The sequence below is a fragment of the Oncorhynchus mykiss genome, chromosome 11 (assembly GCF_057628025.1).
Source record: "Oncorhynchus mykiss isolate SJ-2025 chromosome 11, ASM5762802v1, whole genome shotgun sequence".
Lineage (NCBI taxonomy): Eukaryota > Metazoa > Chordata > Actinopteri > Salmoniformes > Salmonidae > Oncorhynchus > Oncorhynchus mykiss.
The window spans coordinates 45,149,704-45,175,510 of NC_143032.1; the positions used below are offsets into that span (position 1 = coordinate 45,149,704).

The window sequence follows — 25,807 nt, forward strand, 5'->3', positions numbered from 1 at the left end:
GTGATCATTTGCTACCAAAATCAAAGTTTCAAACATCAGAAGTCCAAGCCGCATGTCATTGGTTTTGTTGAAGATCTCTGCAACTCCTCTGTGTTACTATTGATGACTGACTGGCTGTCCAAAGGTGATTAACACCTTTCCTATGATTGACACCTATCCTATGATTGACACCTGGTGCCTACCCTCTGCTTATGACTGACACCTGGTATTGACACAAGACAGTTGTGCCGTGCTCCCCTCATCCTCTGAGCGCCTGTTTGCAATTGCTAGCACCTTCTCTTCTCTTTTCTTTCTCCCTCTGAAATATTTTTAAAGGGGGACTAAACTTCCAGATTTGGCCTTGTTTTGAAACTTGGTCATTAAGAAATGCTAACGGCCATGACTGAAACAATGGTTTGATGTGGGTGTTTCTTCTGTGTATCTTTGCCATTCAATCACAACAAACTAGGACAGAAGTGAGTACAGCTAACTTTGCTTTGGAGAGAACAAAGTTAAGAGACTTCTCCCCTCCTGACTGACTCGCCATCTCACGATGGTCAGCTGATTCAGTTCTCTGTGTAGGCTAAAGCCTGCGCTGACCTTGTGTTTAGCCAAGCTAACAGCAGCTAGCTGGCATAGCTTGGGGACAGCTGCATATGTGTAGCCTATCTAGCTGATATTTCTCCGTCAAATAAGTTATGGCAAGATTGCAGGAGACAGTGTCTAGAATGTGTTTCATAAGACACTCGTTCTACGACACCGTGCTACCAATGTAGCTTGGAACTTAGTTTCAAAGTTTCATCAACTCAATACACATATAGCAATAAAAATTACTTTCTCTAGTTTGGAAGTAATTTATATGCTAAAAGGGAGACTGTAGCTATATAATTGATTCAGGCCGGTGACGTTGACACTGTTACTCTCCAACCAGCTGTGTACGTTTCTGAATGCTTGCTGACACGTTTTGCTATTTGCTGCTAGAGCCAAAGTCACATTTGTAGTAGACAAGTATCATCCTTAATTTATTTTTACCCTAGGAAATATACTTCTATGATAACAGGCATGTTGTTTTTAGTTAGAAGACTAAGCAACTGAATGCAATTTTTTTTCACATGTATTTGTATTTATCAATTCCAATTAGCTACTCTTCCTGGGGTCCAAACACATTTTAAGGCACTTACATCACATTGACAATGAACTGCAGAAATATGTCATTTACATGCACTACCATTCAAAAGTTTGGGGTCACTTAGAAATGTCCTTGTTTTTGAGAGAGAAGTACATTTTTTGTCCATTAAAATAACATCAAATTGATCAGAAATACAGTATAGACACTGTTAATATTGTAAATGACTATTGTAGCTAGAAACGGCTGATTTTTTAAATGGAATATATAAATAGGCATGCAGAGGCCCATTATCAGCAACCATCACTTCTGTGTTCCAATGGCATGCTGGGTTAGCTAATCCAAGTTTATCATTTTAAAAGGCTAATTGATCATTAGAAAACCATTTTGCAATTATGTTAGCACAGCTGAAAACTGTTGTACTGATTAAAGAAGCAATAAAACTGGCCTTCTTTAGACTAGTTGAGTATCTGGAGCATCAGCATTTGTGGGTTCGATTACAGGCTCAAAATGGCCAGGAACAAAGATCTTTCTTCTGAAGCTTGTCAGTCTATTCTTATTCTGAGAAATGAAGTCTATTCCATGCGAGAAATTGCTGGAAACTGAAGATGTCGTACAATGCTGTGTACTACTTCCTTCTCAGAACAGCGCAAACTGGCTCTAACAAGAATATAAAGAGGAGTGGGAGGCCCCGGTGCACATCTGAGCAAGAGGACAAGTACATTAGTGTCTAGTTTGAGAAACAGACGCCTCACAAGTCCTCAACTGACAGCTTCATTAAATAGTACCCGCAAAACACCTGTCTCAACATCAACAATGAAATGGCAACTCCGGGATGTTGGCCTTCTAAGCAAAGTTGCAAAGAAATAGCCATATCTCAGATTGGCCAATAAAAATAAAAGATTAAGATGGGAAAAAGAACACAGACTGGACAGAGGAACGCTGCCTAGAAGGCCAGCATCCCGGAGTCGCCTCTTTACTGTTGACGTTGAGACTGGTGTTTTGCAGGTACTTTTTAATGAAGCTGCCAGTTGAGGACTTGTGAAGTGTCTGTCCCTTACCTCTTCAATGAAAATCCCATAGGCCTCCACATTATGGACAAGGTATGTGTATGAAAACCATTATCAAAACAGTTTTTTTCATTCACATTTTACCACAAAAACCAAGGTATGAATACTGTCATGTGCATGTTTTGTTAATTATCTGTATAATTACTATTTTTGGGGATTCACAGACTTCACCCTCACTACACCACTGATGAATATAACAAGAAACCTGTTGTAAAATATTTCTGGCTAAGGATACGGAGAACGTCAACACATTAACATCAACACACTAGAGGGTATACCCATTGGACTTGGTGCTCTGCTGGGAGTTTACTTCATATTTGGAATAGTTTCTTATTCTGCTTTGCCACTAAAATGATAAAAAACAACTGACAACTAAAAGTTTGGTTTTTGTATTGTTAAGCGTATTATTATTATTATTATTAATATATTACTATTAATAATAATAATAGGAGAGGGGGGTAGGTCAAAAATGTACCTCAAAAGGTTATTCGAAGATCCATTAAAAGCGGTTCTTTAAAGAACCCTTTTAAATGGTTATTCAAAAACTTATAGGGGTTCCCCCAGTTTCAATTTGAAGAACCCCTAAGGGATACACCAGGAACCTTTTATTTTTAGAGTGCAAGAGAAGACTGATTATTAAACAATTGCATATGGGGGTGATGATTAATAATATACTGTTTACAAACAATATGCACTACATGACCAAAAATATGTGGACACCTGCTCGTCGAACATCTCAATCCAAAATCATGGGCTTTAATACGGAATTTGTCCCCTTTTTGCTGCTATAACAGTCTCCACTCTTCTGGGAAGGCTTTCCACTAGTTGTTGGAACATTGCTACTGGGACGTGCTTCCATTCAGACACAATAGCATTAGTGAGGTTGGGCGATTAGGCCTGTCTTACGGTCGGCATTCCAGTTCATCCCAAAGGTGTTTGGTAGGGTTGAGGTCAGGGCTCAGTGAAGGCCAGTCAAGTTCTTCCACACCGATCTCGACAATCCATTTCTTTACGAACCTCGCTTTGGGCAAGGGGCATTGTCATGCAGAAACAGGAAAGGGCTTTCCCAAAACTGTTGCCACAAAGTTGGAATGACAGAATCATCTAGAATGTCATTGTATGCTGTAGTTTTAAGATTTCCCTTCAATGGAACTGAGGGGCCTAGCCCGAACCATGAAAAACTGCCCTAGACCATTATTCCTCCTCCACCAAACTTTACTGTTGCTACTATGCATTGGGGCAGGTGGCGTTCTCCTGGCATCTGCCAAACACGGATTCGTCCGTCGGACTGCCAGAGGGTGAAGCGTGATTCATCACTGCAGAAAACACGTTTCCACTGGTCCAGAGTCCAATGGCTGCGAGCTTTACACCACTCCAGCCGATGCTTAGCATTGCCATGGTGATCTTAGGCTTGTGTGCGGCTGCTCGGCCATGGAAACCCATTTCATTCTGGTGACGTTGAACAGTAATTATGCTGACGTTGCTTCCAGAGGCAGTTTGGAACTCGGTAGTGAGAGTAGCAACCTAGGACAGACAATTTTTACGCGCTACGGTCCCGTTCTGTGAGCTTGAGTGATCGATCAATTCACGGCTGAGCCGCTGTTGTTCCGAGAAGTTTCCACTTCACAATAACAGCACTTACACTTGACCGGGGCAGCTTTAGCAGGGCAGAAATCTGCATCTCCCCTGCCTCACATCCCCATCCCCCCTCCCCACAAAAAACACACAAACTACCGTCATCTGTTTTCATGGTTTACCAGTCTAGGCCAGAAAGCGGGGGTATAGTAGGTAACTGGCGGTCAACCCAGGGATGATTACAGTGTAGACATGCATGCAAAAGACACATAACACTTTTAAAAGTGCCCCCAGGGGACTAGGACCAACTTTACTACAACATGCCGATAACTTCTGCTCCAGCTCTCATCTGGTCTGAGGAGTCCCTGAGACAAGGCAGTGCTTTCACACAATTAGCCTGCACAGCTAGCCTGCCAACCAGACCTGCCTGTCAGCTTTGATTAACAGAGGCCCCTTTTCAATGACTGCTTTTAAGGGCTGTCATTAGTGTTAACTCTGCACAAGGAAACTAAACGATATATGACTTTTGTATTCGCAGTGGTGGACAGCCAATCTGGATGCGCTTTCAAGGTTGTTCGCAGCATCACAAACAAACTGAGGTTTTGTCTATAAACGTGTTTTCTTCCAACCGTTTTATCTGAGTAAAGTACATGTCGAATACAAAATGGCCTGGTGGTAACAGAATATGTATTGGCAAACTTTACAAATGTAGACAAAACAAAATAGCAAGATATTATGAGATATTTTAGTTTTGGTAAAATATACTGTGTGAGAAATGTCGTTTGACACGATTTTATGCCCAAATATTGTTATAATAAACATCATATCGAAGTAAACCTGGAGTAACGCGATAATATGGTGAGTGGTCCTGCTACTACGACTTCGGAATTCTTGCAGTTTATTAGGATACAGATTAAATAACTCATGAACAGATGAAATAATTTGTGAAAGTGTACAGTATTCTTGATGGTCCTTTCCAATAAATATTGAGGGTCTGCTTCTGGTGGCATGATCATCGATGCTTGGCGGCCTTTTCACAAATAAAAAATAATCTCATCATGTAGTCTAGACCTACAGTACATGTATCTAAACTGTTGGCTAGACAGCGCATGCTAATAACATAGTGGGCACTCTCACTATATATTTTATTTAACCAGGTAGGCCAGTTGAGAACAACTTCTCATTTACAACTGCGACCTGGCCAAAATAAAGCAAAGCAGTGCTACACAAACAACAACACAGAGTTACACATGGAATAAACAAACGTACAGTCAATGACACAGTAGAAAAACTCTATATACAGTGTGTGCAAATGGCAATAAATTGGCCATAGTAGCGAAGAAATGACTATTTAGAAAATGAACACTGGAGTGATAGATGTGCAGATGATGATGTGCAAGTGGAAATACTGGTGTGCAAAAGAGCAAAAGTAAATAAAGGCAATATGGGGATGAGGTACAGATGTACTGTGTACAGCTGCAGCGATCGGCAAGCTGCTCAGATAGCTGATGCTTAAAGTTAGTGAGGGAGATATAAGTCCCCAACTTCAGCTATTTTTTACAATAGGTTCCAGTCATTGGCAGCAGAGAACTACAAGGAAAGGCAGCCAAAGGAGGTGTTGGCTTTGGGGATGACCAGTGAGATATACCTGCTGGAGTGCGTGCTACACGTGGGTGTTATGGTGACCAGTGAGCTGAGATAGGGTGTATATATACGTTGTCTGCAACAAAACAATGTTGCATTATTTATATATATATATATATATATATATATATATATATATATATATATATATATATATATATACTGTATATACGGTATATAATGCAACATTGTTTTGTAATGAAACCATCAGTATAGTAAAAAATGTGACTTGTATTTTTTATTCAGTACATGGGAATTTAACCACTGTCAAACCCTGATCTGTTTCAACTGTCTTGGTGATTTTCTCCACCCGCCTCCAGGTGTCGCCCATCTTCCCCATTATCCCCTGTGTATGTTTACCTGTGTTCTCTGTTTGTCGGTTACCAGTTCATTTTGTTTCATCAAGCCTACCAGCATTTTCCCCTCTGTTTTCTAGTTCCCGATTTTGACATTTTCTGCCTGCCCTGACACTGAGCCTGCTTGCCGTCCCGTACCTTTGCCCCACATATCTGGTTTACTGACCTCTGCCTACCCTGACCCTGAGCATAACTGCCGTCCTGTACCTTTGCCCCACCTATCTGGATTACTGACCTCTGCCTACGCTGACCCTGAGCCTGCCTGCCATCCTGTACCATTGCCCCACCTATCTGGATTACTGACTTCTGCCTGCTCTTGTCATGTCTATTGCCTGCCCCTGTTGGATTATTAATCTGACGTTGTCTGCATCTGGGTTTTTACCTTGAAACGTGATAGTACGAACTGGCCATGACTGACCCAGCAGACCTGGGCCAGCTGCGCAACACCATCTCCTCCCAAGGAGCAACCATCGGTCGGCGAGAGGAATTGTGGCCTTATGGAGGGGATACAAACGTTGGTTGAATGCCATGACCGGGCATTGGGCTTTTTGCAGGAGCAATTCTGCAGGATGTCTGGGAGGCAGCCTACCACGGTGGTAACCCCATAGACCTTCAGTAACTCAGCTGTCTCATCAGTCACTCCACCTTCTCGGGAGCCCTGCTTAACTCCACAGGAATGCTTCAATAGAGAGCTGAGCACCTGACTGTCGTTTATAGATCAGTGTGCCCTCGTCTTCGAGCTTCAGCCGTCCTTCTTCCGCTCAGATCGCTCCAAGATAGCCTACCTCATCACGCTGATGTCCGGGAGGGCTCTCACCTGGGCTACTGCTGTATGGGAGAGGTGAAGGTTTTTGATGCCCTGTTCTCTGGGAGAGAAGCTGCCCAGAAGCAAATCCAGCTTCGGCAGGACTCCCGCAGTGTGGCAGACTGTGCAGTGGAGGAGGTCAAGGACAAGCTTGCTGCTCCGGAGTTACCTACAGATCTCGATTTCCTCATCGCATTGACCATCCGCATTCGTGGTGATTACGGGGACGGCGGAGGGAGACGAAATTCATGTTTGCCTGCAAGTCCAGGGATTCCACCTGGCCTCCGAGTCACCCCGGAAGTCCCCGATGGTCCTGTTGCCGAGAGAACACGAGGCTTCCTGACCTCCCCCGAGAGTCGACGAAGCCGGCCGAGTCACCACTTCCCGAGCCTATGCAACCAGGCAGAGCTGGGCTGTCGCCAGTGGAACGGTATTACAGGATCAACATGAAGAGTTGTCTGTATTGTTGGACTCTTGGTCATTTTGTGCCCTCTTCTCCTTTAAAAGACCAGGCTCATCGGTAAAAGTGAGTACTCTGGTGTGCCATATGGAGAACTTTTCTGCTTCCCTTGCTCACATCCCTTTTCATGTCATTCTGCTGTGGGGAAACCAGCCTAAATCCTCCAGGTCCTCATTGACTCTGGGGACGATGTCAGCTTTTTGGACTCTACCCTGGCTTCCGAGCTGAACATCCCCACTCATCCCCTCTCCATTCCCATGGATGTTAGAGCACTGGACAGGCGCTAGATAGGCTGGGTCACTGATAATACCACTCCCATCAACCTTTTTTATTTTATCTTTATTTAACTCGGCAAGTCAGTTAAGAACACATTTTTAATTTCAATGACGGCCTAAAAACAGTGGGTTAACTGCCTTGTTCAGGGGAAGAATGACATATTTTTACCTTGTCAGCTCTGGGATTCCATCTTGCAACCTTTCCGTTACTAGTACAAGGCTCTAACCACTATGCTACCTGCCGCCCCTACGGGTGTCGGGGAATCACAGCGAGACTATTCAATTTCCGCTCATCAAGTCTCCTCAGATTTCCGTGGTTTTGGGATTCTCCTGGCTCCAGCGATACAATCCCCTCATCAACTGGTCTACGGGTGCCATCATAGGCTGGAGTCCGTTCTGCCACGCCCATTGTCTGAAGTCTGCGAATCCTGCCCCTGGACGTCTTCCTTAGGGCTCTGAAGGTGCCCCGGACCTCTCCGCCATCCCAGCAGAGTACCAGGACCTCTGGGAAGTGTTCAGGATCTACTGAACGCCTACCACCTGGTGCGGATACAAGAGGGGGACGAGTGGAAGACCGCCTTCACCATGGCCAGCGGCCATTATGAGTATCTGTCATGCATTTTGGCCTCACCAATGCCCTGCTTTGTTCCAGGCTCTGGTAAATTATGTTCTCCATGACATGTTGAACCGGTTCGTCTTTGTCTACATTGATGACATCCTCATCTTTGCAAGCTCCCCCCAAGAACAAGTGTTCCAAGTCCGGCAGGTTCTTCAATGCCTTCTGGAGAATCAGCTGTTGGGGAAGGAGGAGAAGTGCGAGTTCCATCACTCCACCCTCCCCTTTCTGGGTTACAGCTTCCCCCCTGTCTGCACTCACCTCTACCAAGGTTCCGTTCAAGTGGTCTTCTGCTGCTGACCAGGCATTCCGGGACCTCAAACACAGCTTCACCACTGCTCTTGTCTTGGTTCATCCTGACGCTTCCCGTCAGTTTGTGGTGGAGGCCGATGCTTTGTATGTTGGAGTGGGGGCTGTCCTGTCACAACATTCTGCCCAAGACCTTAAGCTGCATCGCTACGCCTTCTTCTCCCTCCACCTCAATGCCACGGAGAGGAACTACGATTTGGGGAATTGAGAGCTTCTCGCTGTGAAGATGGTGTTGGAGGAAATAAGAAGCACTGGCTGAAGGGGCGGAACATCCTTTCATTGTGTGGACCAACCACAAAAACCTGTAATATCCCCGCACCGCCAAGCACCTCAACTCCTGGCTAGCGAGATGGTCCTTGCTGTTTACCTGGTTCACCTTTTCCCTCTCTTACCGGCAGTGGTCCAGACTTGCCACTATAGCCCCGTTGGGGGGGGGTGTAACTGTAACTGTCACTCCCTCATCTGTTTCACCTGTCTTTGTGATTGTCTCCACCCCCTTCCAGGTGTTGTCTATCTTCCCCATTATCCCCTGTGTATTTACTGTGTACCTGTATTCTCTGTTTGTCTGTTGCCAGTTTGTTTGGTTTCGTCAAGCATACCAGCGTTTTCCCCTCTGTTTCTGTCTCTTGATTGTTCCTGTTTTCTAGTTTTCCCAGTTTTGACCTTTTCTGCCTGCCCTGACACTGAGCCTGCATGCCGTCCTGTACCTTTGCCCCACCTATCTGGATTACTGACCCCTGCCTGCCCTTGACCTGTCTTTTGCCTGCCCCTGTTGGATTAATAAACTGTTGTTAATTCGACGTTGTCTGCATCTGGGTCTTACCTTGAAACATGATAACCACTAAAGGTATTTTATGTGCCATGTTATCACGCACAGCCTTTTATCCGCAACAAGTATATTTGATGGAAACACATCTTTTGTGGGAAAATGTGCATATTATTTATATGATTTTCAAATATACTCATGAAAATCTGTCGCCAATAGGATGGAAATGTAGCTAGTGATTTACCACTGTCAATGCAGTGCATTGATTTTGAGAGAGATTCTACAAAACCAGTTGATTTGATTTGATTTGTTGTTTCTTGCCAAGGGGGATAGCACTGTACAATTTGGAAGAGGAAGTTAATATTTGTGAAATACTCACCCCATAAAAACATGTCACTGTTTTTATAACAGAAACATTTGATTTGTTAGTTAATTATAATACAGTTCAAACTATTTTTATTTTAATTGTATTTCTTCTTACCTCATATAAACTGCTTACAGAAAGTGTATGTTAGTAAGAAATTCACTATGGCGTATATGTCTTCTATGTTTGACTTAAGCAGGTCTCACACAACACATGAAGTGTCAAAGGTTTAGAGACAAATCAGCTTGTTTGAGATGTCATGCAAGGGGAAATTAGCATTCCAATGCCAGACAGATGTAACCTTGCATGTTCAGACATCGGTCAGCACACTAGAACTGACTAGGCGAATACAGTGCAAAAGTAGGCAACATCATTCACATACTTTTTACAGCGAAGGAACACACACATTCCCACCATGTGTCCACTGTAATGATAATGGAGTGAAATGTCAGTTTTATTTAATGAATGATCATATACCAAATTCAAGACTAATAACATATCTAAGCACATAACAGGTGTGGTGGTCCCATTTTCCCCCACGTAAACATGTTGTCTTGCAAAGGTAGGTGAAACATCATTACATTCATGTTCTATTAAATCGCCTTTATTCTTTTTTAGTCGAGTCATTGGTTCAAAAACAAGAACTTTGAACTATTTTTGATAAACATGTTCCTAAACCTGGCCACGCAATTTTTTCCATTATGAAATATTTTATGGAGAGTTGGGATATTACACCTGAGAAATATATGATTGATCCCAAACAAAAAAAAGTATAGTGCACATATCATCAACTATTTTAGGAAATGTTAAATCGATGACAGGCTCCATGAGAAGGACTGCATGTGAAATCCATTAGGGATTTAAGAATGAACAGGCTCCTCTGACAACGATTTCGCAATGTAATCTCTTTTTAACAGTTTTGGTCACACACCTCCCCAGAGGTCCATCCAGCCTCTTTATCTGGCAGTAGCCAATGAACGGGATTGGCAGACAGGAGGTAACTAAGTGTGGTCCGGCCTCTCCGCTGTGTGGAAGCACAGGGAAAGGGCAATTCACTTACTGTCAGATCACTCACTGGCTCTGTCGGGTCAAGTCAGTGGTCTGTCTCAGTTACCAGACCAAATCAGAGCTGTAAATTAGCCTAAACTACAGTTGTAGTTGGATAACCACAATGACCCAAATATAAACGCTGGCATTTTATTTGCGTTGTCCATTGTGAACTTAATGAAATACTGCAATAGTTATTAGTGAATTTACTTGCACTACTAACTTCTTATATTTCTGTACAGAAGATGAGATTATTTCGTTTAATTATCACCAATTCCCCGGACCGCATGATGGCAGGAAAAAACTGTTGCGCAAATGTTGACGTTTTTGCATCATTTGTAGCCCAGTTGTTTCGATAGGGCTGTATATACATTTTGTCCAGTGGGCAACCATCTCCCTCTACAGTTGTGAGTGTGGTGTCCAACCTGTTAGCTAGCACAAGGCAGTTTATATTGGGACAGTTGAATCTGTTCAGCCTTTGTTCCTTTGCGTACGGCCTTGCGTAGCATCGCTCTCCGCGAACATAATTTTGGACACCGCTTCATTCCAAAGGAATTTGTTAATCATCTACGGAATATCTTGGATCAAGGTATGGACAACAATATAATGGCTCTGGTTGATCAGTTTTATGTTTAATTGAAATATACACTGAGTGCACAAAACATTAGGAACACCTTCCTAATATTGAGTTGCATCCCTTTTGCCCTCAAAACAGCCTCAATTTGTCGGGACATGGACTCTACAAGGTGTCGAACGCGTTCCACAGGGATGCTGGCTCAGCAGCGTTACAGTTCTTGACACAATAAAACCGGTGCGCCTGGCACCTACTACCATACGGGTTGATTTGCACAAATACACAATCCATATCTCATTTGTCTCAAGGCTAAAACACATAATTATTTAACCTGATTCCTCTCCTTCATCTACACTGATTGAAGTGGATTTAACAGGTGACATCAATAAAGAATTAATAAGGAACAACTTTAGTCTGGATTCACCTGGTCAGTCGATTTCATGGACAGAGCAGGTGTTCTTAATGTTTTGTACACTCGGTACCTCATTATTTTGTATTTATAAAATTTACCGATGAGTACGTCTGTGTTCCAAACTGTTCCATTGAGAACGGTCCGACCAGTGCAAGTGATGTGTGTGATGTAGCAACAATCTTATCGGATGAGGATGTTCTTGTTGGACAGAGGGTCTAATTATGTTTTTTTTTCTCCCTCCCTAAAGTGTCCACTCAATTTTCGGATGGGCAGTGCGCTCCTCCTCTCAAACACTGACAAATTAACACAGCAGCAGTGATTGGAGAGGAACAGCGCGCCCGGGAAATAAGTGCTAAGCGCCGGAATTGCGGATAACATATTCTTGGGCACTTTTTTACGCATGGTAGTAACTGGAATTGTAAGGATATTAACATATTATTTTTCTATTTCATGGAGATAAAACCGTGTTTAAGGTAATGCTTTGTATTGTTATTATTATAATTTATATGATTTAGTTAAGCATTTTATTAGGGTTTGTTGAAATTGTTGAAATCCTCAGGAAGTTTCAATTTACTTAATAAGACATCCTGGTACTTTGCTTTAGAATGTGTTAGAAACATTAATGAGCCTTTATGATGACCTTTCCAAGGTTTATCATATTGTGTTTCTCTATTTGCCTTGGAACAGGGATTCAATAATAATCTAGAGCGACAAGTTACATTTTCAGATGTTTTATTTGAGCATCGTTTGCGGAGGATAGCTTCATTGGACAACACCGTTAAGTACGTGCAGCTTTTGTAGGCAACGTTGCCTTGTCCGTGTAGCCTAACTCAAAGCGTGTCCACATTTGAAGACTAAATGTTGTATTATTCTGTAGACTGTGTAGCCTGATAGGTGAAACCGTTCCACTCAGTTACGCGCCACCTTTCTGAAAGTTTATATTCTAATGGTATTGGTCATATCAAGTCCTTAAATGTAAGTAACATTGACTTAGGGTAGCCCACAGCTGTTTTCATATATACCGTAGTGGGAAAGGTTGACAATTAAAATAATCTCTGTTTCACAGTTCAAACTCGTAACAAGGTGCATTTTATAGTGACATGCAGCACTAGCTGTTTAATGGCAACCCCTCTTTTATCCCCATATGCGCAAAACACCTGTAACCAATTATACACCCGTCGAGTGACGCTAATGCAGTATTCTTATATTATTCACCCAGCATGACTGCATTTAATTTCCCAAAACACGGAGAAACCTATTGAGGATTTCAACAATTGTATAAACTACATACTTGCACATATGCGCTTTCTTGCACAATCAGGGAGAACGAATAACACACACTATGTAAACCTATTTGTGAATTCATGCACAGTGTAAATGGTTATTGAAAAAAATGTTTAAATTGTAAAACAAGGCTATCCAAATTATGGCGCGCCATACACTGGTTAATGAGACAGTAGGCATAATCTCGTCCACCCAGACGGCTCTCTAGCAATTTTGCCTTGAAATGAGGCTAATAATATAGTTACATAAATGACAGAACGCGATGCCATGCCACAGACAGACAGATTACAGATTAATACATAGGCTACAACTCACTGACTACCCCCTCCACCTCTAAAAAATCTAACAAAAGACACAAGTCGCCTGTTTCTTTCGATGACTGTTCTTTTTAGGGTTGAGTGTATTGATTCACCTCTAGACTCGTATCACTAATTAACATGTCACAGAGTTTACCCGCCCTGAACTCTCCCGCAATCCACTCAAAGAGTGATATCAGATAAATGTGTTTCTTTAACATTTTCAATTGTGTTTACATAACCGCAGTGCAAATGAGGCCACTCACAGGCCCTCTTCAGCGTCCCCCTTTATCCCACACGTTTGTGATTTGACTCCACAGGAGGCTACCTCCATGGGGTTCTCAATCTCACCACCCACGCATTAGGAGGAAGTGACCAGACTGACAAATTACCCTTAGAGCACCTTTGGGGCATGATACTAGCAGTAGAGAGACCATGGATGCTTGTTCTGGGCTGTGAAATGACACTGCATCCAATTTCCCCCTATCAGGATTCCCTTATCATCCAGTTAGCTCCCCCACTCACTTCTGAATGTGCTGACATGGCAATCTTATGACATCTTCACTGTAATGAATGTGTATTTTGCCCACTTGGGTCTTGCTAGACCTTATAGCAGATGGGGGTATGTCTCATTATAACTATCAATTAATGCATTGCGTTTCCATCCCACCTTCAGGCTCAAGATGATACTGAATGTAAAACATATCCTGTGGTTATACTGCCTGTGTCAAACTGTATCTGGGCTTGGTAAGTGTAGCCTACTACTACTACTACTCTCTCTCCCTCTATCTCTGGGTGTTTTGCAAGTGGTCAGACACAACTTTTTGACCCCCAGTAAATTGCGAACTACTGTGTTGTATTGGTTTCCATTCTGTAATCATTGCTGTTACAACCCCATGTCTCACAGCAGTAAGGTTTCACCCCAGTCTTCAAGTGATGCAGACTGCACCAAGTCAGTGACTGTGAGCCCACAGCCCTGCTATCCTAGCAGGGTAAGGTCAGCCCTGTGCTAGGCAACAGTTGGCATCTAGAGCCTCAGGTCCTTGGCCCTATCTCTGGGTACAGACAGGACACCTTTCAAGCCCAGGTCCCAGTCTAGATTAGGCTAAAACAGCTGGATTCACATCTCAGCACTAATAAGTCCCTCTGTTTAGAGCCCTGGCTCATGCCTTAGGGGCTGTCCCACACCACTTACAAAACATTCTGAACATTGTTGCTCGGAACGTTCGTCGATTCCCTCCAATGGGATAATCCTGTTCCGGTGGCCTAGGTGATTCAGCCTCTTGCTCTGACATTGCGTCTGGCATTGTGAGGGTGTGCACTGTGTGTAAGTGTGGCTCTGACTGTCATATAGACCGAGACTGGGAGTCACTTTGTGTGGATAACTTTATACAAAGGAATAGTTAAAGATAGGGAATTGTGAATAACCTTGCTCTAGAGGACTGTTGGCCTGTCTGACCTGCTGCCTGAAAGTGTTTTCCCAACTCCAGTACTCGAGTCCCCCAAAAAGCACACATTTTTGTTGCCCCAGACAAACTCGCCTAATTCAACTCATTGAGGGCTTAATGATTAGTTGACAAGTTGAATCAGGTGTGCTTGTCCGGGGCAACACAACAAATGTGTGCTGTTTGGGGGTAATCGGGGACTGGAGTTGGGAAACACTGGTCTAGAATGACCAGATGCGATGCTAATTTCACAGGCATTATCTGAACCCGGGTCTCACACAGGAGAATCCAACTTCTTGAACGTTAGACTTTGGGGAGAGGGCCAACAGTCATTTTGAAGGCATGGCTACCAATCACGAGACCATGAGCAACCATGTACCTGACACACGTCCTCTACATTTACTCTACATTCTCCACTGGAAGTGCTTCTTAGTCTGACTAGGCATAATCTGTGTTTGGGAAACCAGCCAATCTTTTTAGCACTGATACCCAGGAAGAACAAGGAATCAGTTGGTCTTATGGTTCAGGACAAGTTGTATAGTTGTGGAACAACTTTTAAGGATGGAGACATGCCTTTCCTGTTCGACCTCTGTTTTGTGGGTGGAGGACATATATTTCATGTAATACACTTGTTCTATACAGCACATTGTGTATATACAGTATTTCACCGGAAGGCTCCCCACCCATCATGTTGAGGATGATGATTGACTTCCCAAGGGCCAGTTTGGTACTATGATCCATGTTTTTTTTTCTATATAGTCTTGGAGTGAATGTAACACCCTCTGTGTATGTTATTGAATGAGAGGTTCATAGCAAAATAGCAATGCCCCTGACAGTAACACTTTACATTAAGTTGCCCCTATTAATATTTAACTACACAGTAATAACTGTAGTAACAACATAGTAGTTACATCGCTGTTTCTATGTAATTACATGTAATACGGTTGTGCCTCTAACAGTTATTAGACAATTTGAACAGGGAATGTGTAATTACACATTCAAAGGTTATTCCACATGTGTAATTACTGATAGCGCGACAGCTTTATTACCGTGGAATCTCCTGCTCTACTATTTTGGCTCATCACATACTGTACTTTGCTGCTACTGTAAATTATCTATCCTGTCACCTAGTCACTAGTCAAGATTGTTATATTGTAAGTGCAATGTAATTAAAAAATAGTTATACATATTTTTCTCCTGTCTCCTAATTTCTCCTGGTCAGCCTATTGTCTGCAAAGGTTGTTACATTGTAAATACATAGTCATCATAAAGGTGAACATACTGGGTTTCACTTTACATTAAGTTGCTTGCTCCTGAGTAGGTGCATGTACGCCATAGATGCGCGTATGTAACTACAATGTTCTTACATTACATTTGATTCGGTATAGCCTTTGAGCCAGGTCATAACATAGAAATAAAGAAATAGAACATGACCGGTAGTTAACGACAGGGTATGCCTTGTTACAATTGTTGTTGCCAGGTGCTAGCCTATTTATCAACCCTGCTATTAAGTTCCAAGTTTTAATGTCATGCACACAAGTACAGTGACATGCCATTCTTGCAAGCTCTAAACTCAACAATTCAGTAATCAAAATCAATGTAGTACTACAAATATCATAAGGTAGAACAAAGACACATGACTAGGGCTGTTGCAGTGACCGTATTACTGCCACACAGGCGGTACTGCCACACAGTACTACACGAGTCATGAAGGCAGTCAAATTTCATGTGACCCTTCATTCATGGTAATTCAGCTTCTTCAAGCTCTGATGCTGCAGATGGTCTTTAGTAGCCTACCAAACGTGCCAACTGCCTGGTATTCAGCACTCTATTTACCCTCTAATCACTCTGACTTCAAAGAAAATGTGTTCAAAAACTCTAATCAAACACTTCATGAGAGCCCATGAGCTCATGTTGTGCAACATTTCTATTGGCTATGCAATTGCACCAGAAAACAAAGTGATGGCCTGTACTAAAAAGAGGAGGATCCCATCAGCTTTCCATAGGCTAGGCCTACTATATTTATTTCTCAACTTTCCTAATATTAAGCACATAGTTTATCTTTACAACAGGAGTATAGCCTACCCGACTGGTATGAAAATGAACCACGGTAAAAGCGTCCTCCATTCGCTATTTTAGTACCTAGATGATATGTATTTCTTCCCGTTGTCCCTGTTTCGAGATAGGTGCATGATAATAGTCCATTCCAAGTCAAAACACAAACAGTACCAGTCAAAAGTTAGGAAACACCTCCACAATCACCCAGACCTCAACCCAATTGAGATGGTTTGGGATGAGTTGGACCGCAGAGTGAAGGAAATGCAGCCAACAAGTGCTCAGCATATGTGGGAAATCCTTCAAGACTGTTGGAAAAGCATTCCAGGTGACTACCTCATGAGGCTGGTTGAGAGGCTCACAAGTGTGCAAAGCTGTCATCAAGGCAAAGGGTGGCTACTTTGAAGAATCTAAATTCACTGTTTTGGTTACTACATGATTTCATATGTGTTATTTCATAGTTTGATGCCTTCACTATTTTTCTACAATGTATAAAATAGTAAAAATAAAGAAAAACTCTTGAATGAGTAGGTGTGTCCAAACTTTTGACTGGTACTGTATATTATTTAGTAAATGTAAAAGACAAGATTAAATCAAGAATAGTCTGATGGGTGACAATATTAGCCTATCACTTATATATTATCACTTGTGAATGATGCCCAAACATAAGAAACTGCCTTTTGTGACTTTTTAAAATCAGAGCAACACGTGTTGCTACCATGCTGTGTTTTCATGTGCAGCTGCCATGCTATGTTGTCATCTTTAGGTCTCTCTTTATGTAGTGTTGTGTTGTCTCTCGTTGTAGTGGTGTGTGTTTTGTCCTATATTTTTATTTAATTTATTTATATTTTTTTAACCCAGCCCCCAGCCCCACAGGAGGCCTTTTACCTTTTGGTAGGCCGTCATTGTAAATAAGAATTTGCTCTTAACTCACTTGCCTAGTTATATAAAGGTGAAATATATATATATATATATTTTTTTTTAACTCATGTAGCCTGGCCCATAGGCCTATATGTTTTGATAAGGTTTGTAGCACAACTAAAGTGGCCAAATAGCTTCTTAAAATTAAGCCCATTCATTTGCTTTTACAAGGGGTTTAGAGCCTAACTGGCATTCATAAGCAGCGTGTGAGTTTCAAGTTTGGGGAAGATCATTTTCACCATAAAAATGCACCTTTAAACTAAAAGCATTACATGCATAATCGCATTTGCGGTCACTGTTGATAATGGTGTTTTCACACTAATTAAACATTCGTGTTTATAGCCTACTGCCATGTGCGCATTGCTGCGCTTCTAATGTGAAGAAATATCCTGATAGTTTCTCAACATTTTAAGCTAAATGTTCTGATCTGTGCTTCCGCCACATTGCGTAAAAAAGGTATTTTGATGCTAGTGGTTGTATTAATTTGGGATCTATTGCATCCCACAAATGTCCCAGACTATGTAAGGAATATGTATTTCTTGCACAGAATAGAATAGGTAAACCTTTGTACTATGGGGGATAGAAGATTGACATAGGCTAGTGATTTTGCTCTTCGTTAGACCTACTCATCTTGTTGGCTGAAAAAAAGTAAATGTGGACAGTTCTTCCAATATCTTCAATATGCACCTCAGAATTAGATAAGGATGCGTGCAGTTGCGTCCCCTATGTATCTGTCTTCACTTGGAGCCTATGAGAAAGACCCGATCACGTGATGGAGAGCCATGTGAGTGAGAGGTGCTTAGGAGCATGCAGCACTCAGGGAGAAGGGCACAATGGCCAGAGGCTGCAAAAGGCATGGATTCTTGTGCTGTACGGCCACAAAGGGGATGCTGCCGTGACATTCGAGGCACTGTCAAGTTCTTGTCAAATTGTGAATGAAAGACTGAGGAAGTGTTTACAGCCTGCGCAAAAAAAACGAAGCAGTGCTCACGCCTTTCAAGTAACTTTTTTCAAATCATCATTAGAGTCGCATTATGCAACCTTACAATATATATACAGTGCCTTGCGAAAGTATTCGGCCCCCTTGAACTTTGCGACCTTTTGCCACATTTCAGGCTTCAAACATAAAGATATAAAACTGTATTTTTTTGTGAAGAATCAACAACAAGTGGGACACAATCATGAAGTGGAACGACATTTCTTGGATATTTCAAACTTTTTTAACAAATCAAAAACTGAAAGATTGGGCGTGCAAAATTATTCAGCCCCTTTACTTTCAGTGCAGCAAACTGTCTCCAGAAGTTCAGTGAGGATCTCTGAATGATCCAATGTTGACCTAAATGACTAATGATGATAAATACAATCCACCTGTGTGTAATCAAGTCTCCGTATAAATGCACCTGCACTGTGATAGTCTCAGAGGTCCGTTAAAAGCGCAGAGAGCATCATGAAGAACAAGGAACACACCAGGCAGTTCCGAGATACTGTTGTGAAGAAGTTTAAAGCCGGATTTGGATACAAAAAGATTTCCCAAGCTTTAAACATCCCAAGGAGCACTGTGCAAGCGATAATATTGAAATGGAAGGAGTATCAGACCACTGCAAATCTACCAAGACCTGGCCGTCCCTCTAAACTTTCAGCTCATACAAGGAGAAGACTGATCAGAGATGCAGCCAAGAGGCCCATGATCACTCTGGATGAACTACAGAGATCTACAGCTGAGGTGGGAGACTCTGTCCATAGGACAACAATCAGTCGTATATTGCACAAATCTGGCCTTTATGGAAGAGTGGCAAGAAGAAAGCCATTTCTTAAAGATATCCATAAAAAGTGTTGTTTAAAGTTTGCCACAAGCCACCTGGGAGACACACCAAACATGTGGAAGAAGGTGCTCTGGTCAGCTGAAACCAAAATTGAACTTTTTGGGAACAATGCAAAACGTTATGTTTGGCGTAAAAGCAACACAGCTGAACACACCATCCCCACTGTCAAACATGGTGGTGGCAGCATCATGGTTTGGGCCTTCTTTTCTTCAGCAGGGACAGGGAAGACTGTTAAAATTGATGGGAAGATGGATGGAGCCAAATACAGGACCATTCTGGAAGAAAACCTGATGGAGTCTGCAAAAGACCTGAGACTGGGACGGAGATTTGTCTTCCAACAAGACAATGATCCAAAACATAAAGCAAAATCTACAATGGAATGGTTCAAAAATAAACATATCCAAGTGTTAGAATGGCCAAGTCAAAGTCCAGACCTGAATCCAATCGAGAATCTGTGGAAAGAACTGAAAACTGCTGTTCACAAATGCTCTCCATCCAACCTCACTGAGCTCGAGCTGTTTTGCAAGGAGGAATGGGACAAAATGTCAGTCTCTCGATGTGCAAAACTGATAGAGACATACCCCAAGCGACTTACAGCTGTAATCACAGCAAAAGGTGGCGCTACAAAGTATTAACTTAAGGGGGCTGAATAATTTTGCACGCCCAATTTTTCAGTTTTTGATTTGTTAAAAAGTTTGATATATCCAATAAATGTCGTTCCACTTCATGATTGTGTCCCACTTGTTGTTGATTCTTTACAAAAAAATACAGTTTTATATCTTTATGTTTGAAGCCTGAAATGTGGCAAAAGGTCACAAAGTTCAAGGGGGCCGAATACTTTCGCAAGGCACTGTACAAATCTAAACATACTGCCCAACGTTTCTAGAACAACTCAAGTTACATGAGTAACTTCAAATTAAGGGTATTGGAGTACCTATTTATGTGTTAACCACTCAACACAGAATAACCACGTGCCCAATGTAGAGAAAATATGTATATTTTATTCAGCTTGGTTCAATTGTATTCTTCATACTATAAAATAATATAAAATAATGCCATGGAATTCTAAGAAAATCTTGTCTGCCAAATGAACTAGCGTAGCCCACAGCCATTTGGAATAGCCAGATCAGGACCTAACACAAGGACAACTCAAAATATGCTATTAGGTTCTTCTGAAGTAGACTACATTTTCTTCGTATCATGCTTCTTTAGACCTATCTAAAATAAATCATGGAGATATTGTGAAGGTGTAGGCTATATTACAGGGATTTATTCAACTTTTTATTTGTTTTAAATGTAGATGTTCCAAAGGTCTGCATCAGTGTGCATATGTCAGGAGATGCTAATTGTGTTTATGTTAATTAACGGTCAATTACCATGAGCCTGACAGTTATTTGCCTGACAATCACCGGTTGACAACATTTTGTGACCGCCACAGCCCTACACATGACAAATAAAAAGAAGAAATAAGAAGAACACGAGAGAGTAAGAAGCTATACACAGGGTCAGTTCCAATACCATATTTTCAATGTGCAGGAATAGTGGAGTGATAGAGGTAGATATCTACAGTGTCAGGGTAAGGTGACTAGGCATCAGGATGTATGATTAACAGGGTAGCAGCAGAGTTAATGAAGATTGTATGTGTGTAGAATCAGTATAAATGTGTGTGCATGTTATGTGTGTGTTGGAGTGTCAGTGTGCGTGAGCGCGTAGAGTCCTATTAGTGGGCATAGAGACAGTGCAAACATTTAAATAAATACAAGGGTCAAACTGTGAAGCCATTTTGTAAGCTATTTAGCAGTCTCATGGCTTGGGGATAGATTCCTTCAGGAGCCTGTTTACATGTGAATTCAATGGTAATACAAGCAAGTGGATGTGTAATTACACATTCCTTGTTCCAATTGCGTAATAACTGATAGCACTACAACCTTGTTACATGTAATTACATACTTACACCTATGTGATTACATCGTCGTTACTACAGTTATTACTGTGTAGTTACATAGTAATAGGGGCAACTTAATGTAAAGTGTTACCCACTTGACTAATTAAACCTCTATAAAGACTGACTTAAACTTTGAATAGAAGGTTTTACTTTTTATTAAGATCTTGTCACAGACTACATAAACACATAGAATAAAAACGTAGGTAGTGTGGTCAAAGGGGACAAACTTGAATCAACATATTGTGTTTTTTGTTGTTGTCCAGTATCACCCATGCTGGTACTGTGCCCACAGCTAACATTGTTATTCTCTGATTCCGTTGGTTGTGAAAAAACATGCACTTGTTCAGTATCCTATCTATTTTGACTGCCTTACCTAGACTTTTTGTGCTTTGTTTCCCAGTCTCCAACACATTACCCATGGCGAGGCCCGTGAGTGGCTCCCTCTCGGGGAAGGTAGTTTTGCCGTGCCACTTCTCCACCATACCCACTACCATGCCCGCCATCAACGCCAATGGCACCACCCCCAGCACCGACTACCTGCGCATCAAATGGACCAAAATTGAAGGGGAAATGGAATCCACAGTGTTGGTGGCCCAAAATGGCAAGATTAAAATAGGCTCCACCTACAGGAACCGTGTGTCGGTGCCCAGCCACCCAGAGGATGTGGGGGATTCTTCTCTGACCATGGTGAAGCTCCGAGCCAGCGATGCCGGCACCTACCGCTGCGAAGTCATGTACGGCATCGAGGACACGCAGGACACGGTCAACCTCAATGTCAACGGTTGGTGTCATCAGTTTTTTTTCACCACTGTTATTTACGCCTCTCTAAAATGTATAAGAGGTCGAGTGAAGGTTAACCTTATAATAGTATGACTAGTTCAGTCTTGTGTGCTATGGATTTTTTGTTGTTGTCATGACGCTTATATTTGGAATTAACGGTTTTGCTGATGCTTACTTAATCCACGCTCAAAACATTTACAGTTATAAGTATAGTCAGTTTCTCTGCTCGTTCCCTTATGATGAAGCAAAAATCCTCTCGGCACATTGACACCCTGGTAAGTTCATGTTGGAAAAATATGAACACTTCCGAAGTTAATGAGCCAAGCTTTGAATGTAGTGGGCGGTGGCGGATACGTTTGAGTGACTAATCAAAGCACTTTCCCTAAGTGTGCCAATCAGTAAAGATGAAATGAAGGAGCACGTGTGTTGACTGGAGACTAGGGGTTTCCTGCATTTTGTGCCACGGGCACACATTCTCACTAGAGATGTATCTCGTATGGGTTTTCTTCAAGACCGTTTCTGATTGTAAAACAGTGCGTAGTGGATGGGCTCGTTGAGTCTTCTCATCAGGACAACTGCATGATCAGAGCAAAGACACACACATTACGGTCAGTCATCGATAAGGTGTTACCATAAAAGTTTAACCTTGCTGTTTAAAGTCCATGTTCCAAGTTGGGTAGAACAATTCCATAGCTATGAAATCTGCACCGTAGTCTCATATTACCAGACTGATTACCGCTGATTACTGCGGCACTATCGTTTAACTGTGTATGGAACTGTGGTGTAAATCTTAACTTAATAAGCCTCTATTCCCCCATCTTTATTTTGCAAGTTACTTTATCTGGGAGACATAGCTCCAATTTGGGATATGTTGAAAACAGGTATGGGTTGACATGGGATAGCTTTGGCTTTCACAGAGACCCAACCGCTCATCTCTCCAACTCGCATCAATTATAATCAAGGCATCAGTCAGTCAGCTTACACAAATATGGGAAGTCAGGGCCATGGCATTGTCTTTAAATCATCCAGAGTTATCTTGTGGTCATTGCCGAGGATTCTAGTAATCTTCCACTAAATTGTAATATACTGTATCATCACAAGAAATGTAGACCCTGATTTATTTCACACGTGTGCTATTTAGCCTTGTTCACACTGCAGGCCTTAATGCTCAAATTGTTTTTGTTTTTCAAATCCGTTTGGGAATACTGACTGTACAATCAGCAAGTTACAAGTAACCAAATCAAATGTGTGTGTGTTCAGAGAGAAGTAATTTGCTGACATGGCTACGCTAGGTGTCATAGTAATGGCGAGTGAGTGGGCAGTAGTGCAGGCTGATATCTCAGAAGTTATGTAGCAAGCTAAGGTGACAACAATGCCTGCCATGGACAGAATCAGATTTGTATCTGACTTCAAATCATCTACGAAGGTGGTTTGAAATGTGGCTTGAAATATCCTATTCTTGTCTGTTCAGACTGCAGGAAAAAGAACAGATTCGAATTGGATATGCAAAAATTTTGATCTGAGTCACTTCAAACTGCCAACGTGACCAAGGCTTTAGACATTACCCATGATTCAGTTGTACTCTTTTCCTTTTTTTTTTACACAGGACCTAATTTGTCTTTATGTATGTATGTATTTATTCCCAGGTGTTGTGTTTCACTACCGGGCAAGCACCAGCAGGTACACCATGAACTATGAGAGTGCTGTCCAGGCCTGCCAAACAATAGGAGCCTCCATTGCCACGCCTGACCAGCTGAAATCAGCGTATGAGGACGGCTTTGACCACTGTGATGCAGGTTGGATCGCAGATCTGTCAGTTAGGTAAAAAAAAGAAGAAATAATCTCTCTATTTCTAAAACAAGAAATAGAAAGGTGGTTGGGATTTCAGTTTAATCCACCAGAAAATACAGAACAAATATTGTGGTTAAGCTCAAATATACTAATTTACAAAGAAACATTCAATTATATCATAAATAGGACCGGTGGAGTAATGTCACACACGCAGCTAACAAAAATATATGGAAATGTCTGCTCTACTCAAATGTACATCCAACTAATTGCAGTATTACTGCAAAAATAGAAGAGGCAAGTAGAAAGGGGAAAAAGCAAGGAACCTATCTTTTGGCCCTGCATTAAAGACCAAAATTAGTGAAAGAAAATTGCGATAAATAAAAAAGTATACCAGTTTTATTTAAGGACCAAAAAATTGACAGCTGTGCCATAGATATTGCAAAATAGTTGGGAAGAGACCAAATTATTAGATCATTTTGTTTTGGTACTGTCCATATGTAGCTTGTTTTTGGTCGCAGGTCCAGGAATGTTTGAAGAGGTGCAACATTTACCTGGAGATGACTCTGCAGGTAACATTTCTGGGTGATTTGAAAAGTCATAGTCAATCGATCAATAACATAACAAATATTTTAGCAAATATATTTATCTTTAATTTACAATATGGAGAAACTATGAGAATAGAAAGGCTCAGAACTTTTGTGAAACATCACAGCTGAAAAATACATGTCAAATACAAATCAAAAATGGATGGTGTTACGAGATAGATGGGAGGGGTTGTGGAGTTGAAGGCTGGGATAAAAAAAACAAGAATATTACTTATAAAAAAGATACTGTGTCTGTAAAATGTCTATAGGTTCAGAATTTTTGATAAACGGCACGGTTAAAAATATATGGCAAAATAGAAATACAACTGGACGGTCTTTAGAGATAGATGGGAGGGGTTGATGGTAGCCGAAGGATGGGATTAAAACAAACAAAGGAAAACTATTTTAAAATACATTGTGTCCATAAATGTATATAGTATGTTTAAGCTGGAAGTAAAAGCTTAAGTGTTGTTGTCCATTCGTTTACCCAAATTATCGGAGGGGTGGTAGGGTTAGGGGAAAATAAGAAAGGAAAATATATTTTAAAAAAGATATGTATATAAATGTTTTTTCATGCTCGGAATTGGAAATGATGTAGACAATTAAATTGATGGAAGCTACAATATATCTGCACTACTAAGCTGATCTATGCACCCTAAAAAAAAAAGATGACCATCAATTATATATTCTAGTCCATTTGTGTCGAAGACAAAGTAGACATCTTTGGTTTAATCAGAAAAGGACTGGCTCCCAGGCTACTGGTAACTGGTTTTTACAGGGCCTAAAGTATAAAACTACTTGGTTTACCCGCTCTGCCATAGTTGTCATTGGCCTGAATGTGAACTGCACATATACTGAGATTGTTCAAGCCAGTGACAGTTCCAGCTGTATTCTAACTCACCTGGCAGTCCCTTTTGTCTTTGTCATCATTTTATGGTGTGAGGTTGACTGACACAATGACATTTCCGGTTACAGATCAATTACATTATCTTGTCTTTTCTTTGCATGTTTAGATACCCAATCACTAGACCGAGACCTGGCTGCTATGGAAACCTGCAGGGGAAGCCTGGGGTGAGGACATATGGACCCCGAAAGGCCACAGAGACCTATGATGTGTACTGTTATGTGGACAAGCTGAATGGTAAGAGAACAAAATGTGGGACATAGTGGCCTAGTGATACATACAATGAAAACCTATGCAAGATCAGCACATCCAATGGAACCACGCACAGGTGCTCTGTACACTGATGCTAGTTAGGGGAGAAGTGAGTTTCTATACACCTGGAGATGGAAAGAGGTGACAATGTACAATTTAGGTCTTTGTCTGGTATTTTAATGTAGCAAGTAAATTCACCTGGTGTGGCATTTCCTCTCCAAATATTTACTGGGCTACTTCTTGTTTTGTTGACTGTTTATAACATATTTTGGGGTATGTATATAGAAATGAGTGAAAGGTACAGTAACTCTATGTAAAAGAGTGCAAAGTACCAAACGTTTTTTCCCCT

The 25,807-nt window shown here is 41.6% G+C and overlaps 1 protein-coding gene across 1 annotated transcript in view; it reads left to right on the forward strand.

The window, feature by feature from the left end:
- The first annotated feature begins 11,510 nt into the window (after positions 1 to 11,510).
- The window catches only part of LOC110535025 (uncharacterized), a 64,427-nt gene continuing 50,130 nt past the window's right edge, over positions 11,511 to 25,807 (forward strand). Inside the window, exons 1-5 of the mRNA XM_090189127.1 lie at positions 11,511 to 11,851; positions 13,635 to 13,705; positions 21,548 to 21,928; positions 23,574 to 23,748; positions 25,316 to 25,443. Coding sequence (XP_090045253.1) covers positions 11,829 to 11,851; positions 13,635 to 13,705; positions 21,548 to 21,928; positions 23,574 to 23,748; positions 25,316 to 25,443 — 778 coding nt within the window. The 5' untranslated portion in view covers positions 11,511 to 11,828. The remainder of the gene's footprint in view (positions 11,852 to 13,634; positions 13,706 to 21,547; positions 21,929 to 23,573; positions 23,749 to 25,315; positions 25,444 to 25,807) is intronic.